Source organism: Microcebus murinus, chromosome 15 (assembly GCF_040939455.1).
Source record: "Microcebus murinus isolate Inina chromosome 15, M.murinus_Inina_mat1.0, whole genome shotgun sequence".
NCBI classification, from domain to species: Eukaryota; Metazoa; Chordata; class Mammalia; order Primates; family Cheirogaleidae; genus Microcebus; species Microcebus murinus.
This window is the reverse complement of record NC_134118.1, coordinates 17751796-17772561: the sequence shown is the minus strand read 5'-3', so window position 1 is coordinate 17772561 and position 20766 is coordinate 17751796. Positions and strand designations below refer to the sequence as shown.

The 20766-nt window shown below is 38.4% G+C and overlaps 1 protein-coding gene across 4 annotated transcripts in view; it reads right to left on the bottom strand.

The window, feature by feature from the left end:
• The window catches only part of RNF144B (ring finger protein 144B), a 163237-nt gene that overhangs the window by 12274 nt on the left and 130197 nt on the right, over positions 1-20766 (bottom strand). For all 4 annotated transcript variants that reach the window (XM_076010492.1, XM_012753539.3, XM_076010493.1 and 1 more), the window contains exon 4: positions 13600-13660. In XM_076010492.1, the coding sequence (XP_075866607.1) occupies positions 13600-13660 (61 nt within the window). The remainder of the gene's footprint in view (positions 1-13599; positions 13661-20766) is intronic.

The window sequence follows — 20766 nt, the reverse complement described above, 5'->3', positions numbered from 1 at the left end:
ACTGGTAAGATTCTAGTTTTAAACCTCCTGGGGCTTGTGATTCCTAGAAATTTACACACAGGAAGCAAACAAATTCAAAGGGTGGTGCAAAAAGGAAATGAAAATATTAAGCGGGAGTTTAGTTTTTAAAGTTAATAATTTTGCAAATTCAATGTCAGGGGGGAAAAGTCTGAAATGTTCCAGTAAACGTTATCTCCATTATTATCTCAACTAGAAAATGAAATAATTGGATCTAACTCATTATAAGTTTGTGCTCAGAAATAGCATCTATAAATATATGGTCTTACCTAATAATTCTAGTGGGTGGGGTTGAAAAATGATGGGCCCTTGAACAAATATAATCAGAAGGGGCAACCCTATGATTGGCAGATGCTCAGACCCCAAGAGAGATGGACCTTTTAAAGTCCCTAAAACTTTGGGATGTCGAAGGGATGGTAATACACAGAGGATCCAAGGTCTTGGCTTTTTATTTCTATTATACATCATTTAATATTTTCCTCCAAAATGTTAGAACTGCTTCACAAATACTAAGTCCAAAGAAATGAAGTCTGGTATGTAACTTAGAGCTAAGGACTCCCACATCAAATATGTACTTACCGTCCCTTCTAAATCAGAGGTCTTTTAAAAGTTTGATGAAAAAGAAGGAAAGGCAAGGGAAAGTTAAGGTACATTTTACTGTTAAATTTTACAACATCCTAAGTAATCACCTTAAAAAGATACAAGGATGCAACTTGTCCTTGTAACTCTAATCTATTCAAACTACTTGGTGGAAGTTGCGACTTGTTTCTATCAGTTTATCATTTCAGGTATCTGACATAGTACAATGGAAGCAAAAACAGTAAATAAAGGAGTAACTATAGTTTTTGAGGAGTTGCTATAAAGAAAAAATCTTAGTGCAGCTATGGCACAAAATCCAATGCAAAAGCAAGGGTAGAGTCTGAGGCACAGAGAACAGTGATCTCCTATATTTTTCACCATTATGACAGTATACAAAGGACCATGCAAAGGAGTGTAGAGAAAGGAGAAGGAGGGAGACATTACAACTTCTACATATTTCCTTCATTAGAAGTCTTGTTCTTTAGGAATGGCTTATAGAGTTTAATTATGACCAACAGTGAAGTTGCCAAGGGGTAGATTTTGACTCATTATCCAAAAATGAAATTAGCTACTCTAGCCAACTCTGTAGAGTATCAATTCAACATCTCTCCCCACTCCTTTCAATCTTCCTTACTAAGAACATCTGTCTATCACTATAGAAGCTGAAGTATCCAGAGGCATGCTTTCCCAGAATTCCATGCAGCTAAGGTTTGAGCATGTGACACACTTCTGGCCAATGGGAAGGAAGGGGAGGTCCACCAAGGTGCTTCTGGGACAGGATCTCCTCCTTGATACACAGGGAAGAATCACTATTCTGTCTGCATCTCCTTCAAACACAGCTGTATGAAGTGATGATGCTTGGACCATCGCAATAGTCTTGGAACTCTGAGGGAAACCTAAGTGATTCCACAAAGTTGAGCTACTAAATTAACCAAACCCAGGACTGCCTACCTCTGGGCTTCCCGTGTGTGAGATAAATTAAATGCCCTTGCTGTTTCAGGCATTCTGTTCCTTGCAGCTGAAAGATTTTAACTATCAAGTCTGTCCCATAATTGTGAGCAAGTTCTCGATTCAAACAAAGACTATTCCTTCCATGTGGCAGATATTTTATCAAAGGGATTAAAGCAGCATGTCCAAGATGACCTTTAAAAGTTTTCCAAACCAATGATTTTATCATTCTAAATATGAGGCACAGGGAAATGTGTGCATATAAATAGAAACAAAATATACAACCACATATATTACCCTGTAGAAAACCTTGTGTAGCATAATAAAAATGTATACACTTTTTAAAAAAGTTAACACACTATGCCAGATCTATAAGGTTTTTACATAGGTGAGCAGACAAATAATATACATCCCTATAATTGAACACTATGCAGCTTTAAAAAAATAAGGTAAGTCAATGTAACGACAATATGGAACCACCTCTAAGATATATTGTTAAGTGAAAAAAAGTAGATTACAGGAATATAAATGAACAATGCTTATAAAAATATGTATATCTGAAATATGTGTTGAGGCTGGGTGTGGTGGGCTCATGCCTGAGCCCACCACACCCAGCTGCCTCCCACTTTGGGAGGCCAAAGCAGGAGAATCGCTTGAGGCCAGGAATTCAAGACCAGTCTGAGCAACACAGTGAGATCCCCATCTCTACAAAAACTAGATAAAAATTAGTGGGCATGATGTGTGCACCTGTAGTCCCAGCTACTTGGGAAACTGAGGTAGGAGGATTGCTTCAGCCTAGAAGTTTGAGATTGCAGTGAGCACTATGATGACACCACTGTACTTCAGCCCAAGAAATAGAGTGAAAACCAGTCTCAAATATACATACATATATATATATATATATATATATTTTTTTTAAACATTTCCAGAAGAATGTAAAAGAAACATAACAGTTATCCTTGAGTAAAGGGCAGGGGGTTGTGGGAGAAGGCAAAATTTACCTTATCACTAAACTTGATTATTTTTTTTTTAAAAAGGTGTAAATCCTACTTTCATAATTTTTAAAAACTGGTTTTAAAAAAGCTACTTTCAATCTGGCATACAAACAATAAACTGATAAAATAATTCTGGAACTAAGCTGTCCCCTGGAAAATCATTTCCTTTTACAACATTGAAACATATTCACATTTCCCCTTTTTTGTACATTCTTCTTCATCTATACAATTCTCATCCCATGCTTTTCCTTTCCCCTAAAAATCCTCTCTTTTTTACTGAGTACTAGCCTACCCATTGTTAAAGGAACTATCTTCTATTATGTGCTTGCCTTAATTTAGGGATCACAGAATCAGTATCTTGTTAATTGCTGCCCTCTATTCATTTCATGGAGACGGCCTTTCTCTCCTTAGACTGTAGGAAAGGCTCTTTCTTATTCTATTTATGTGCTCCAATTTACTCAACACAGTGATGGGATGCTATCTATTGATTTAAAATAGTAACTTCTGGTTTTACAAAAGCATAGATATCCTCTTGTGCAAACAATTAACTTAAAGCACATACACTAATAATACCATCTTGAATTGCCTTACATTGGAATTTATTTTCATTCTCTTCTAGTACTGTCATCAACAGATGTGCATAGCACACTAAAATCATCCAATATCAGTTCTGGTGTTGAAAGTATGTTATGATCCATATTAGACCATAGATTTCCATCCACCTCAAATTAAGGCTTTCATATTTGGAAAGATGTTGACTTGGCAAAACATGGAACTTTACATGTAGCATTTCAACAATAAACCTTATAAGGGCAACAATGAAAAAATTGCCTAACATTAAAATAAGCAATAACTATCCCTTCTAGGACTCTACAGCTTCTCTATAACAAACATTTATTTTACTTCCTATCTCAGCTTAGTCCTTGGATGACAGATCCATATTCACTAATTTTCATTCCTATGCACTCATATCTTCCTTAAGTACTGACATAAAGCAATTTACTCTCAATGCATTAATAAACTGCTCTCTAAAAGTTACAAGTGACATCCCTCTGGTCACATCCAGCAAATGTTTCTCAATCCATCTTCTGTCTGACATGATACTCTTCTTGTAACTCTGTCTTTCATGTCTAAGACCCTGCCTTTTCCTCTCTTCTCCTCTCACAATCCTCCTCTTTTATCACCAATGCTGTTTTCTTTGCTCCCATCCACAGATGATGTTCAAGACCTAGTTCCAGATTTCTCCCCTATTTTATTGAATATAGAACTCATGCCATAACTAAGCCTCAACTCTCAATTAAATTTGAATTATTCCAAATATTTTCTCCAGGTATGACATCTTGTGATTATAAAACTGAAAAATTAGGCAAAGGTCTATTATTCATTGTTCATTCAACAAATGACTAATTTCAGGTACTTGTTAGAGAACTTAGGCATATGAAGATGAACGATAGAGGTTTCCTCCTCAGAAACCTCACAGTATGAAAAGGGAAAGAGATGTTTAAATCAAAAACAATGTCAAAAAGCACCCCCAAAACAAGGAAACAAGCAATGCAAATAAATGACAATAAATACCAAAGATAATAAAAATGAAATTATTTACAAAGATCTGTGAGCAGCTCTCAGGAGTAGAGGTAAGAAATATTAATATTTAATAGTTATATACAGAAAGTTTGCTATGCTTTTTTATCCAAGTATCCACAATGAAGTTTAATCAACTCCAAAATCAGGAGGTAAAATTAGTCCCTACTAATCACAGAACAAAGCAGATAACACATGCTGAGATAAAACACAAAGAGATTAAATTAAAAACAGCTAAAGCACCACATAAACAGAGATTAAAAAAAAAAAAAAAAAATCCCTGGGGTAGCAACTCTGCAGGCAGCATTTGAAAGGTATAAAAGGGAGAAAATAGTCTCTTTCCAGATATCAGAATCAAGATTCTGTACTTCAAAGAAACACTGAGCAAGAACACTGGCAGTCTGGGTTCTTGCTGCCTCGAGAACCAACTGTATCTCTTCCCACTCCAAGTTCAGTGACATCACATTGGTAGCTTAAAATCAGCCATGCTGGAAGTACTCACACCTTAGAAACTGACAAACATGACAAATCGTAGCTGTTCCTCCCCACCTCTTCAAAAGACTTTCCCAACACATCACTGAACACAGGCCAAATTGAGAGTAAACATATTAATATATAAAACCTACATCCAGCGCAGACAAATATGGAGCAGAGTGGGAAAGTAAAGAGCAAAACTTGCCCAGCATAAAAAGAAGAGAATTTGCTGACCAACCTATTAATACTTTCTGAACATCCCATATACAGATAGGTATATATACATGAAGTCAAACTCACATGTGTACACATCTTCTTCTTAAGAGTACATGGCATTTGGTTATATATTCTAATTTACCGTTCATTAATTGCTTCTTGTACATCTGTCTGGGCTCTTCACCTCCAGTGAAGTACAGGAGTACCCTGTACAGGCTGTTTCTTCTACTCAGAATCACAGTATGTCACAAGTAGCTGTTTCTGGCTCTCCCTACCAGGCTTTTAGGCACCTTTCACAACACCAATAAGAAGGGACACACTCATTACATTCCTGCCAACCCCAGCAGATCAGAATTTTCCTCTTATACACACAGAGGGTCAGAGGAGAAAATAAAGACCAGATATCTATGCATTCAAACCAATTACTACTTTGAGTCCCCTTTCTACCATTGATTGAGCCCCCCTTTAAAATAATTTTTTAAAAAAGAAGGCACCGCTAGTTAGAATCGGACATGATTAAAGCTTGGAGAAATGTCCATCAATACAGGAGAGCACCCACAATAGCATTAAAGTAACATTTGTTTATGTAACGTGTCTGTTGGACACATTTTTTTTTTTTTCACATGGCTATTAAGCTGGTCCTAAGAAGCTTTTAAATACTACCCTGGTTGTGTCAAATATACTTACCTAAGGAGTTGTGGCACTATCTTCTTGCTAAACCATTAAATGCTGAGTAAATAACCATTCTGGGGGAAAGAAACCAACCTAGACGAATTTCCGAAAGTCCTCTCAGCTTTTTATTTCTGTGTTAAAGTATAAAGTTAAGCTAACAAGGAGTTAAGGTAGAACATTCAAAGGAATAATGACTCAATTTCTCTTACTGGACGACACAGACAAGACTAAAGAGATTTATCCCTTGCTCTCAAACAGCCACACACTTTTATAGAAACTCAGGAGGGGCATTTTCGGATGAGAAAAAAAGGTACCTAGGTACCTCTGGGACTGGAGGCACAAAGAATACTTACATAATTTTTCTGTCTTCTCTATTTTTGATTCATGGTAGAGATCCTCTCAGCTCACATGTATACTTTTTGCTCTTTCAACAGGGTAACTACTAATTTGGTTAGAATTGCTAGAGCTTATTGTACAATATTGTGACTATAATTAATAATATATTGCATTCCTGAAAAATGCTAAGAAAGTGGATGCAAAATGTTCTCATCACAAAAATGATTACTATGTGAGGCAATGCATCTATTACTTAGCTAGATTTAGTCATTTCCACCTTGTATATATACTTGTTGGCTATGAAACATCATGCTGTACACAGTAAATACATACAGTTTTATCTGTCAACTTTTTAAAATCAAATAAATAAAAGGCCAAAGTATGGTCTTTGTTTTTAGTAAATATACATGTAATATAAATAAACAGAGCTAAACACATTAAGGCTAAAACAAGTCAACTAATCTTTGGGCAAAGGGATAGTTACTTCGTTTTTTACTTTTGTATATTCCTCAATTTCTCTCTTGACTATATATTATGGATTTTGAGAAATAAACATTTAAAAACTATTATGATAATAGTTAGAAGAGAACAGAAGCAGTCGGAAGAGAACCCATGCATATCACATCTACTAGCCCACCTCCATCCAAGGCCTGTATCCTCTCCACCTTCCCCTCTGATAGGATGAGCTGAACCTGCCCATAGTGAGTCCAATCCTTCTACCTAGCACTGAAATCCATCCCCCCACACATTCTCAAGGATTTTGCTTCTGCAATTACCTCCCCTCCCTCTTCTATATCATCCCTTTCTGCAGGATCATGAGTTCCTTTTAAGAAAAAAACTTGAAAAAGGTTTTCTTAATATATTCATTGCATTCCCTTTTCTTATAATACTCTGAACCCTCTCCAAGTCAGTACTTCCCTGTCCCTGCACTAAAACCCCACTTATGAAGGTCACCAAAGACCTCTCTGTTTCCAACTCTCAGTCCTTACCTTTCCCACTTTCTCAATAGCATCTTATCCAGTAGACACTCTCCAAACACTATCTTCGCCAAGCTTCTGGATTAATATTTCTAGCCATCCTTTGCGAGTCTCATTTGTTGGGTCCATCTCTAAAACCTACAGTGTCCCAGGGCACAATCCTGAGATTGTTCCTTTATCTACACTCTATTCTTAGGTGAGCTCATTCCACGTCAGAGCTTTAAACCCAACCTCTATGTTGATGACTCCAAAATTCACATTGTTGGTCCTGACCTCTCCACTTACCTCCAGACTCATATATCCAAATGTGTCTCCACTAGGAAATCCTGACAGTTCCAGGAACAGTTCCAGTTCCTTCAAAATATATTCCAAATCTGGTGATTTTCAGTACTTCTACATTTAACATATAATCCAATGCACCATCTTGGATTAGATCACTACCCATAGCTTCCTGATAAATCTCTATGCTGCCACTTTGTTCCACTACCATCCATTCTTCCTACAGCAGCCAGGGTAGTCTTCTAAAAATGTAAATCCTATCACAACACTCCATGATCCAAATCCTCCAATGACTTCCTCACACTTAGACCTCATCACCACAATCTATGTGATCAGGCCCTTGACCACTACTCCCAAATAACCTCCTATGACTCACGCTCTCCTCACCGTAGCTTTATCACATGGGCTTCCTTGCTTTCTCAAACAGAAACCAAACTTGTTCCTGCCTCAGGGCCTTGGTACGTCCCTTTAACTCTGCCTGAGATGTTCCTCCTATAGGTACTCACATGGTTTGCTCACTTCAAATCATGTCTTTCCTCAGATATAACCTCTTACGAGAGGTCTTCCATGAAAATCCTATCCAAAACAGCCTCCCTCATCTATTTATTTCCCCTTACCCTTCTTTATTTATATAAATGGTACATACCACTATCTAATATTACTTTGTATTTATTATCTACTCCCCACTACACACACAGACATATACATCAGGATCCTTTAGGGCAGGACTTGTCTTGATGATCACTGAATCTCCATCATCTAGGGCAGGATTTCTCAATAACAGCACTATTGACATTTGGACCAGACAGTTCTTTGTTCTGGAGGCTGTCCTGTGCACAGATGTTTAGCAGCGTCCCTGGCCTCTACCCACTAGATGCCAGTAGCATCCCACCTCCCAGTCACGACAATCAAAACTATTTTCAGATATCACCAAATGTCTCCTGAAAGATAAATCCACCCCTCCCTGACAACCACTCATCTACCAAGATGCCTGGAATGTTGTAATTGTTGAATCAATGAATGAAGCAACATGACAGAAGTATAGGAAACAGGACTGGCAATCCAAGTCCCTGTGGTAAGAAAAGATAATGGTACTAGATAGATATGTCAAGGTCCTATGTTGTTCAGCCCTGCATCTGGGTATTTCCAGAGAATAGTAACAACAACCCTGAGAGATGTTTGTGTAGGGCACTCTTGAAGAAGCGCTTCCCCCAAAGGAACAGGGAATCCAGACATACAAGTCTGGCCAGATTCCACTGAAAAAGCATCTGAGTGCAGCATGGCATCTGTCCTTCAGAACACCCTTCGGCCCAGCTGCTCCTAGAAGAACAGCTTCAAGTAAAAGTCAATAAAAGGTAAAAGAGTTGTTTTTGTTTTTTTTTTAAATACTATTAAAATTCCAGTATGCCATTAAGAGCACAGTTTTGCTTTGTATACCTCATGGAACGGGGTGCACCACAGTTGGAGCCTAGAGCCCTATTTAGTAGAAAAGGAAGCAATGTGGAAGGGGCATCAGACACTGCAGCCTTGGGGTCTAGCAGGACTGCCCAGAACCAGAACCAAAAAGGAACAAACTGATGGACAGCAGGTGGCAGTCAAATTGCTGTCGCAAGAAGAAGAGCTGTCTCTTCATTCTCTCGTCCACACCAGTGATCCCAGAGGAATTCGAAATGAAGTGAAGCTCCCACAGGAATCACAGGATATTTATAAAGATGCTCTTTTTTACTGTTATTGTAAATTCAATTGTACCTCCCGGTGTTTGGCCTAGGAAACACAATTATTATATACACATAGAAAATGCACAATTATCCAAAAAGTTTAAGGTTTAGCTGCTCCTCCCTTCAAATTTCTATTCCACAGTTGGAAGAAAGTGAAGTGATGCATATTAAATCAATTTCTTCTGCATCAGCAGCCATGAAAGCATCATGTAGCTTTGAGACAGGGTAAGTTCAGAAATCTAGAAAATGAGAAACCAGGGACCTTTAAGTCAGCCCCCAAATAATAGTGCCCTCAAAACTTAAATGAACATGATTTAGAAGTGATTAACTCTGCCAGACTTACATCAGAGATAGACACATTCAAAGACTTGAATGCAATTTACTTATGGAAAGTAGAATTGACCATTGAAATAAAGCCCCGCGGCTACTTCAATTTCAGATTCCGCCTGTTCATGTAAATTATGCAAGGGAGGAAATGATATTTAAAACTATTTTCTGCTTCTGTATTCTGACAATTATTGGGAAATAGGAAAATTCTGGAAAATTAAAACTGCCATGAGACCTAAGGGCTGTGTCAGACCCCAGCGATTATTTTCAGTTTTCGAAAACTGAATCCAAGACCCTTGGTTTTTCCATCTGGCACCATCAACATTGAATATGTGGAGTCTGCCTTTTATTCTGTTGAATATTCTCTCCACTAACAGCGGCGGTTTTTCTGCCATTCTCCACCATTGTGAGGCTGTACCAGAAAAGACATCACATGAATTTTTATTATTGTGGGAAACACCATACACCCAAGCTAATTTAATTATCAGCTGAAATCAAACTCTTTTAGTAGACTAATGAGAGATGGGAAATGTTAAAAAATAAAACTGAGCAGATGATAAGATCATTAAGTATCACACAGTCTTAAGAAGAGGGAAAAACACTAAAAGAAACCAAATAACTACATAGGGAGCGCTGATAAGATAAGACTTTTATGATCAGATACAAAAGCTGGGGTGGAAGCATTTCACTAAGGGCAAATAAAAAAGCGAGATCAAACACAAAGAGTAATATCATAAATGTGGGCCAGGCACGGTGGCTCGTGCCTGTAATCCAAGTACTCTGGGAGGCCAAGGCAGGAGGATCGCTTGAGCTCATGAGCTGGAGACCAGCCTGAGCAAGAGCAAGACCCCATCTCTACTAAAAATAGAAAAATTAGCCAGGCCTCATGGCCCACGCCTGTAGTCCCAGCTACTCGGGAGGCTGAGATAGAAAGATCACTTGAGCCCAGGAGTCTTGAAGCTTCAGTGAGCTATGATGACGCCACCGCAATCTAGCCGGGGGAAGAGAGCAAGACTTTCATCTCAAAATTCACAATTGCAAAGATGTGGAAACAACCCAAGTGCCCATCAATACATGAGTGGATTAACAAAATGTAGTATATGTATACCATGGAGTACTACTCAGCCATTAAAAAGAATGATGAACCACCTGTTGTATTATCCTGGATGGAGCTGGAGCCCACTCTTCTAAGTGAAGTATCACAAGAATGGAAAAACAAACACCACTTGTACTCACCATTAAATTGGTACTAACTGATCAACACTAACGTGCACATATGGGAAGTAGCATTCATAGAGTGTCAGGCGGGTGGGAGGTGGGAGGAAGGGATGGGTAAATTTACATATAAAGGATTCAGTATATGCTGCCTGGGGGATGGGCACACTTGCTGGGCAGTGCAAAGGCAATTTATGTAACCAAAGCATTTGTGCCCCCGTAATACTCTGAAATTTTAAGAAAATTCATAAATGTGAAGACACAAAATGAAAGGAGCCTTGTGAAGAATGCTGAGAACGAAAGGGCTGTCAAAGAAAGATGCAACCATAGCTTGAGGAAGCATCTGTAACTGTACCTAGCATAGGATAGATACTCATTATATAAATAAACACATATCAAATACAGGAGTGAATAGAGTAGAATTAACAGATACTAGAAAAACAAATTTTTGTTTCACTTCACTTTTTTATGAAGGAGAACAACATGATATCCCATTTGTAAGAGTTCCTAATCGTTATAGGATAATACAAATATCGAACACCAGACACATCAACCTAGCAAGGAACTGAAGCAACTCGCAGTTATAGAAAGGAAAACAGGGTAAAAAAAAAAAAATTAGGAAAAGTGCTTAAGAACTAGAGATGGATAACCTTAACCCAATTTTCAAAAAAAAAATCTATTTTGAAAAAGTAGACTCTGGAAATAAGAGACAAGTAAAATTCTAGCATTAATCATCAGACATGTACTTTGAGAACCAGTAGAAAGGAAAAGCAGTGATCATTAACACATGGAAAACTTAGCATTCCTTTTTCTTTGTTAATATTGGAAGGCTGACACAGAAAGGGAAACCCAGAAATATAGTAGCAGCCAATGGAAAAGTCACAGATGAATGGAAAGTGGATAGAATAACCAACCAATGCCAAATAGTGCTTCTTTGCTTTGTGCATGGTGATGATTTTTGTGTGATCCTATTCAAAATATTTTTCCCCACAGACTTAGATGAAGACAAAGACATAAAAGGCAAGCTAATCAAATATGTAATATAAAGCAGAAGACAATTCACACACTGGACAACAAACTAAAGACTGAGAAAAGAACTTGGCAATAAGAATTGGACAGAACTAAGGATAATTTGTATAACTAAGAAACAGGGCTACATCTACTCTGAGTCTACATTTTTTTCAGAGCAACAGCAATATCTACAATTCTGTCTTACATCCCTGCCAATGAAATTTACTTCCAACCTAACTCTTTAGACTTTCTCCAGGTAAAAGCCATCAAATCATGGTACTTGCTACCAGCTGGTCATTCATAGGGCCGAATACCGGGAATGTCCACATTCCAGTTATGGTTGAGTTTTATAACGGAGGATATTAGGATAAAGCAGGGGAATGGCAGAGCAGGTGTTTGATGCCTTCATCATCTTTACCTATCACATCCGATAAATCAGTATATAGTGCTATAATGCTCAATCTAACCAGCCCATGTGAACAGACTAGGGAGGGCCACTAGAAACTAACCCCATCATTAATTTCTCAAGTTAGCTCAGAATCCACATGGGACAGCTACTTCAGACTATGTCTTCCTTCCACTAAAAGTCAATTCACTGGACACCCCTAGTTCTGATTCCATTTTCAACAACATTCTATTTACTGACCTCCCATGTAGATCTTTCTATAGGGCAAAAATGTACCTGCCATTTGAAATTCAAACAATCCAGTCCAACGTTTTTTTGTTTTGTTTTGTTTTTGTAAATTCAACTCAATGTATCAGTCTTATGAGTTTAGTTAAGTGATCCACCCATGAGAGGTGAATCATCTTTCAGCTTGCTGAAAAAAATGTCAGTGTTCTTAGCCTTTAAGACTAAGCCAGATCTTGGTCTAAAGGAGCAAGTGCCATCCTATGAATCCCCAACAAGTGTTCTTACTCTGTATCTCTTGATGCTGTACATGGTTTTCTTTCTTTTTTTTTCTTGTAGAATTATCTATCTGGGTAGTTGTAAAAATTAAATGAGATAAAGGTAAGTGTGCTTACCAAACTTACTGGCATATGACAGATAAATGTTCACTTTTCCTCCTACCCTCACCTCTAGGCTTTATTAATCCAGATTTAAATATCAGCAATCAGAAAACTGTATGCCCATGGTAGATTAGAGTTTTTCGTATACCCAATGAGATTATGCCAGTCCTATGAGTTCTAGGGGAAACAATTTTTCTCCTACTTCTCAGATGCTAAAAAATAGACCATGTAGCTCAAGGATATATGAGGGTATGGCAAGAGGGAAAGGGCTCCTATAAAAGACCTATCAAAAGCCTAAAAGGGGCCGGGCATGGTGGCTCACACCTGTAATCCTAGCACTCTGGGAGGGTGAGGCAGGTGGATTGCTCGAGCTCAGGAATTCGAAACCAGCCTGAGCAAAAGCGAGACCCCGCCTCTACTATAAGTAGAAAGAAATTAACTGGCCAACTAATATATATAGAAAAATTAGCCGGGCATGGTGGCGAATGCCTGTAGTCCCAGTTATTAGAGAGGCTAAGGCAGAAGGATTGCTTGAGCCCAGGAGTTTGAGGTTGCTGTGAGCTAGGCTGATGCCACGGCACTCACTCTAGCCTGGGCAACAAAGTGAGACTCTGTCTCAAAAAAAAAAAAAAAGCCTAAAAGGAGTAGAAAATATAATAATATAATTCCTACAGATAAATGGACAATGTGAATAGAAAAGCTATATAAATTACTTCAAGTCCAAAGTGAGAAAGAAAATCAGTCTAATGCATTGTAAATTCACATTAGAATGAAACAGATCCAAACTCTCTAACTATCACTATGCTTACAAAAGTAGTATCAGAAAACAAATGGTGAATATTGAGAAACAGTAAAATTGTTTGGGCCGGTTCATGTTTCAAAGCGATCTTTGAGAGTGGGAAAATTGGTGGTGAAACACATTTTGAGAGTCACTTTCTTTTCTATTGCTGTTATTATAAAACCATCCAACTTTTGCAAAACCTTTCTCACATGAGCCAAATTAAAAGTACAAAACAAACAACATAAGGATAGCTCCATTTCCTGCTAGTCTGCATTTTTTTTTTCTGGCTGTGGCTGAAAGGAAATTTTATGTTGCAATTACAGTTTCCCCCTTTCGGAGTACCCTTGCGGCTTTTCTGACAGCCCACAGCTGCCTTAATCTCCCATGCGGGTAAAAATGACACATGTAAAACCACAATCACTATCAGGATTAAAAAAAAAAAAAAAAAAAAAAAGAGTGCATACCTCGTTCGAATTTTAATCGCTGATAAAGCTGAAACTGATCCACAGGTACCAAACAGGCAATCTGAAACCAGAGATATTAGATGAGATTTCAGTCATCAAAGGGCCAAGAGTTACCAGCCTTTTGTGATTTCCTTTCCCGGTTTTACTTATATTCTCTCTATGCCAATTGTTTGCAAAGTTCTCTTTCTCTACACTGTTCATGCAGTGGCACATGCAGCAATTTTCAAATCATCCCCATTCCTCAACCATCGCTAGGAATCACCATTCTACCATTCAAGGCACCAATCACAAAACACAGCCATCACCTTCCATTCTTTGATCAGTGGGTACTAGGACTAGACAACTTGGACTTGACAAATTATTCATGTTCATATGTGGCAGATGATCCTTGTCTCTCCACATTCATTTAAGAAAATTTTTTAAGATTATAATTCTAGCTTTGGAATCCTTAAAAACTAAGGTCAGGTAGACAGTGCCACAGGAATTATGAAAATGTCATTTGTCACCTAGGAAACAGTACCTTTTAAATAATCTAAAAATAATTTCTTTTGACAAAAATCACTTCATGGAACCCTCAGTTATCACACATAGATTATCTCAAACCCTAAGACATTTCTTGTGGCTAGACTACCTTTTCCATTTCAGATGGCAATATGAACTAAAGGTTTACCAGTAAACAACAATGATTCATACCTAACTAAATGACATTTCAGATTAATCATTTTTAAATTGCATTTCAAAGGCAGATGCAGGAAAAACTAACTGCTGTTAAACTGGCATTCTAAAAATATTAATTCCATTGACGTCAAGATGTAAGTATATTGACGTTGCTTAAAAGATTTATAACTGAGAAAAATCAAAGGATTTGATATGAGCCTTCCAGATTTTCAGCAAGTTGATACAGGAAACAGTCTTAGCCTTGTCAATTTCAACTCTAAACTATTACTTTTTTGGTACAAAATATATCTAGATAGAAGTTAGTTCTTGCTACTAACAAAAGGAAGTCTGCTTGAGAAAACTGGAGCAAGAGAATGATGCAGCTAAAATTGTATTTAACAAATAAAATACATTTAAAATGCATTCAAAATCTAATCCTCTGCCCTACAAAAATCATCTCATTTATTTATTTTGCAAATGGATCAAGCTAAGTTAGTTAAAATGTCTAAAGAGCCACAAAACAAGGAAGTTCAGTCTTCTTTATTCCAAGTAAAGTATGGTAAAACATAAATTTAATTTAATTATAAAGACATTTTGCCCCCCAAAATGTGTTGCATTTTCATCAGGTACCTTAAATGAAAGCTCCTCCACAATCCTTGTAAAAGAAATTATGGTCAATCTCATGTTATATATATTTTACCATTGTTCTTTTAAAAGTATGGTTAGACTTTTATTATACTGAAAGCCAGCTTTGTTCATCTGTTATAATACCACCTGAACATCTTTCCTGAAAGGCAAATGTGTCTCAGATAAAATTCAGAGCTGGGGACAGAAAGTTCAGGCAAATGGAGTGATGAGTGGCATTAAGGAACCAGACTTGACTTCTTGCCTTTGTCACTGCTACATGTGGGTGGAAGAAAAATAACCTAATGCTACCTCAACTTTTGGGTCAACATGACTTGAGGATCATATCAACTGGGCCCAAGAGACCACAGTGATATTCTATGACGCTAATTTTTTTATTTCATCATATTATGGGGGTGCAAATATTGTTAAGGTTACATATATTGCCCTTGCCACCCCTCCCCCCCACCAAGTCAGAGCTTCTAGGCAGAGGTCCTCAAACTTTTTAAACAGGGGGCCAGTTCACTGTCCGTCAGACCATTGGAAGGCCGTTGGAGAGCGCGGCACACATTCCACACATGCGCACTGTGGGCCAGGGACGAGTCAGCTGCTAAGCAGGACAGGCAGCGGAGGCAAAAACACCAGCGGGTAGGATAAATGTCCTCGGCAGGCCGCATGTGGCCCGAGGGCCGTAGTTTGAGGATGCCGGAATCAGCATGTCCATCCTCTATCTGGTGCACATCGCACTCATTACATAAGTATACACCTATCCTCTCCTCCCCCATCCCACCTGCTGTCTGACACCCCATAAATCTTCCTTCCTTCCTTTCCTTTCCTTTTTTCCCTTTCCTTTCCCTTCCTTCCCTTTCCCTTCCTTCCCTTTCCCTTCCCCTTCCCTTCCCTTCCTTCCTTCCTTCCTTTTTTTGACGTTTTGGTTACATTTTACATCTTTGCCTCTCCCTAGGAAGAGTTAGAGGTATACCCTTCCCCTTTACCATGCTTACCACATCCCTAAGATGTGGGTGTACCCCCAGCCCCTCAATCCTTGGTGACCACTACCACCAATTGAGCACCATAGTTTTAATCAGCTATGATGCTATTTTTAACCATGTTCCCACAAGCTATTTGAAGTCTTTGAATCTATGGGACATTCCTGTACCCAACTCATCACCCCCATCTAAAATAGTTTGTGAATGGATGAAGATCTACTTTAAATCCTTCAAAATCAGCCCCTAAAAATTCTAATTTTTCAATGACAAGAATCTCATTAATATATAACAGCTGTGTCAAATACAGCTGATGGAAGACAAGGAAAACAGAAGATGTTTTAGACACAGATGAAATGCTAATGAGGAAAATGACAGAAATTAATGCAGTAATAAAAAGTCAACAACAGTAGATATGGATGTTTAATTTTAAATTAGAAACATAAATGTCATCAAAGTGCATATTACTACCAGCAGGGAAGTCATAGGTCTCTAATTTTTTTGTCTTGTACTCTACTTCAGATCTCCTATTTATTAGAAGTCAAAGATTTGTATGGAATTAAGACTTAACAAGGTAAATCAATTTTTCTATTGAAATTTTTATCACAGAAAGTTAATTCCATCACTTCTCATTTCTATTTGATTCTTTTGGAATAAAGATCACCTTCAGAACACACCATTCCTTTCCTTAGCCCCCAGGGATTAGACTTGCATCTTCTCCATGTACTTGTTGACAGCTACCATGGGTAAGCAATGGGCTGAAAGCCTTGCCATACAATGAGGAAGGACCTACAGAAGCTAAATTCAGGGAACTTAAATTGCTCTGAAGGTAATAAATACATACTGAATTCAAAACGGATCTACTCCTCTTGTCGCCTGTTGGATTTTGCAGACTAGAGCTAATTTTCTGAAATGTTTCCATCACATTTTTTTAATTTAAGATGAGAGAAAATTAGACCTCGTTAAAAGAATAACAACAAATGATCTAAAGTATTAAATTCCTGGTTCTATTGCCATTTAGAGCTAAGTCACAATTGCTCAATGCCTCCGTTTCTACCATTACAAAACTGAAGTAACTGTGTTCAGATGATTATTGGAACACTCAATCAGGCCACAGGTAAAAGGGCTGCAATCCATTTTTTTTGAGGATACTCACAAGTACTCTAAAATTGACCTGCTAGACTGACAATCCTAGAGAACAGTAAAAGAGTATAAAGAGGTGCCTTTTGATATGCATTTATCCTCTTTTTTGAAAAAAAAAAAAAAAAAATTCTAGATCATTCAAAATCACACCAGAACATTCTACAAAACGTTGTCAAATTTGTATAGAGATTTCCTAAATGCTATTCCCCAACTTCCTCTAATGATAACACCTTATATAACCATACTCAATACTGAAATAATGAAATGTACAATCAAATTATCTTCAGGCCTTATTCAAATTTCACAGATTATCCCACTAAGGCCTTTTCTTCTGTCCAGATCCAATCCAGGCTATCACCTTGCATCTAACTTCCGTGTTTCCTTGGCCGTCCGATCTGTGACAGCTCCTCAGTTTATCTTTATTGCTCATGACCTTGATGTGTTTAGATAGCTCAGGCCAGTTATTTGTACAATGTTCCCCAACTGCATTGGTCCGATGCTTTCTCATAACTAGATTCAGGTTGTGCATTTTTGGCAAGAATATCACAGACGTGACCTTGGGGCCACTGGGAGCTGCACAAGGATAGCGTGTCTCATTACTGGGGATGTTAACTTTTTAACTTGGTTAAAGGTGGTATCTGCCAGGTTTCTCCACCCTTTGTAATCAACAAATGTCTTGTAGGGAGATACTTGGAGACTATACAAAATCCTGTTTCTCGTCATACCTTTGCTCACTAGTTTTTGTATCCATTAATAATTCTTGCCAAAAATAATTATTACTATGATATTTACTTAATAATGATTTTCTATTTCCATCATTCATTCTGTATTTGGTGATTTGAATTCTAGTGCAAGAAAAAGCTATCTCTTCTCCCCTATTTATTTATTCATTCATTTTTTTTTTATTTAGCTCAGAATAGACTGATATTTATTTAATTCAGTGGGTTCTAATCCATTACTAACTAAATCAATATTCAAGTATTAGAAGCAGAGCTAAGTATCTTATCAACTATCAAGAGACCACATCCCTCAGATCAACTACTAAAAAGTCTTTAACTTGATTTAAAGTTATTTTTGATATCTCTTTTCTGAAATTTGTGCCAATTTGCCTGTTAAACAGAAATTTCTCTCCCCTCCTATCCAAGCACAAAAGACCACCTTTCCTCCTCATCATCCCTCTAGAAATTCTTTCCAGAAAGGAAAAACTTTAATTCAAAGAGAAAATAAATTTGGTTTCATTTTAATAGAATTAGAACAATAATATAAGAACAATAATAACAAAAAGCCAACCTATTATCCACAATCACTATTTTTTTTAGTTTTTGTTTCTGATAAAAATGACCCCGAGGATTGTTATTTAACCTCCAGTACTGCTGAATATCCTTGCTTTTTCCCTCCCACCTACAGCAGAGCATAAGCAGGGAAGTTAGAGTCTACCTATATGTAGGGCTACAGTCACCGCTATACATGGACATGGCTAACATCCACAACTGAGAAGAAATGAGCAGTGAGACACACCCTTGGTTATCTGTATTAACGATGACCATAACATTTTTTTTTTTTTTTTGAGACAGAGTCTGGCTCTGTTGCCCTTGCTAGAGTGCCGTGGCAGCAGTGTAGCTCACAGTAACCTCAAACTCCTGGGCTCCTGCCTCAGCCTCCTGAGTAGCTGGGACTACAGGCATGTGCCACCATGCCTGGCTAATTTTTCCTATGTATATTTTTAGTTATCCAGATAATTTCTTTCTATTTTTAGTAGAGGCAGGGTATCATTCTTGCTCAGGCTGGTCCCGAACTCCTGACCTTGAGCGATCCTCCCACCTTGGTCTCTCAGAGTGCTAGGATTACAGGCGTGAGCCACCTCACCCAGCCGATGACTATAACATTTGAACATGCATCACCATCTACATTAGCACTAACCCTACAAAAAAATAAAGAAAAAGAGGGGCAGACAGTGGCGCCTGAGAGTGGTGTGTGTTCCCATAAGAAATGTTAATAAACACAATATATATTGCTTTTGGGTTAGGAAACTAATCCTCAGTTAAGAAAATAAAATGGTTGAAAGAATAGCTAGGGATCAGCTTCAGGGAAGTATTACACATTGGAATCTGAAAAGCCAGTACAGAAGAGGAAAGCACTCAGACATTACTTAGGCTTGGACCTTTAAATCTACCGTCTCCAATGCCCAGGCCTTGGACCAATGCTGGTCTGATACTGGTCCGATACTGGTCACACAGGCTCCCCCTCCCCTTCCCCCCACCTGTGGAAAAACTGTCTTCCATGAAACCGGTCTCTGGTGCCAAAAAGGTTGGGGACCGCTGCTTTAAATCACATTTCTGGTACAGTTACTTTTTAAAAATTAAAGAAACAGGCTAAGCATCTGAAAAGCAGATCAGTACGTGTGGAGATGGAATTGACCGCTAGTCGATCATTACAACCTGCCAAGGTTCTGGCAATTTTTGAGCTGTTGTTACTTGTGAAAGTGAAAGCAGGAGAAACAATCCTTGCCCTATGGATCAATGTCTAATCACACTAATACAGAAACTAAGAACGTTTTCTATCTCAAGCCAGAAAATAAGAACTGTTCCTCCTAACAGAGAAGAAAAATGGCATTTTCACCCCATTCACCTGAGCAAAACAAAGAAGCTCAAGTCCCCTTACCTAAATCCTAGATGACAAATCCTGATTGGAAAAAATAAGAGGGCATCATTTGTGAGAGGCAGAAGGCAGGGACCCCTGGGAAGTGAAAGATGGAGAGAACTAGAATTCCAGGTCCAGTGATCTTCTTCCTAGTTTACTGCAGAGGGCTGCATTGCCTGTTCTTTGTTCACATGTTCTGCAGAAGTCTCACTATACTGGGAAACCAAGATCATCTTCCCATCTCATCCCCTGCCTTTTCTCCCTCAACCCATCCACAGACAAAATGGACTCGTGTACATACATGCGACACATGCAACCCATCCCTGCTTAGTTTTCCTATATTTGTCCTTAAAGAAGAATCTCAGAGTCCTCATTCTCCACTTATATGTTTTAAATACATTCTAAAACAAAATTTTAAAAACTTTCTAAAACAAAAAATCAGCTGAGAACATCAAAAATATTTATTAACTCTGGCTTGGTGGATTTCTTTATCTCCCATGTCCCCAAAAATCTTACTTTTCTCCAGCCAACACACATTGCAGCTAAACGTCATTATAGACATACTTAATTCCTCCCCATTCAGATCCTTAAACCACAGTGACAGGAATATGGCCTCTGGCTGGAACATCCTCATCCCTCCTCTGCCCCAGCTTCCCACTGTGGTAACAGGAAGGAAGAATGTTAGAAGAAGAGATGGCAGGTAGAGGAAGTGTTAACGGAAGATCTGGGGAGAACACTTGGATGCCTGTATCTAGCAGCCTTTCCCAAAGCCACCCTAAATAAGTATGCAACCTAAGTAAAAACTGTATTTATTTTGCAAATGTAACTTCAAATTCCTTAGTACTCTATTCCTCCTCCTCCCACCCCCTCCATCCCTCCAGCCCAAGTCTCCGGAGTGGTCCACCCTAAATCCCTTCCTATGGAAATTCTGGAGCCCCCGTTCTTGGCAGCTGCACCCACCCTTCCTCTGATGCGTGCTGTGGCACTAGCAGTAAAAGGCAGGCTGGCCGTTTCAGGACCCAGGACTCAGAAGGAGGATTAGTAGGTGAGAAGCTCTTCCCTGCCTTCCCCCACCAGCTGGCAGCTGGAGGAAGTGAAATTTCTCAGGCCATGTAAC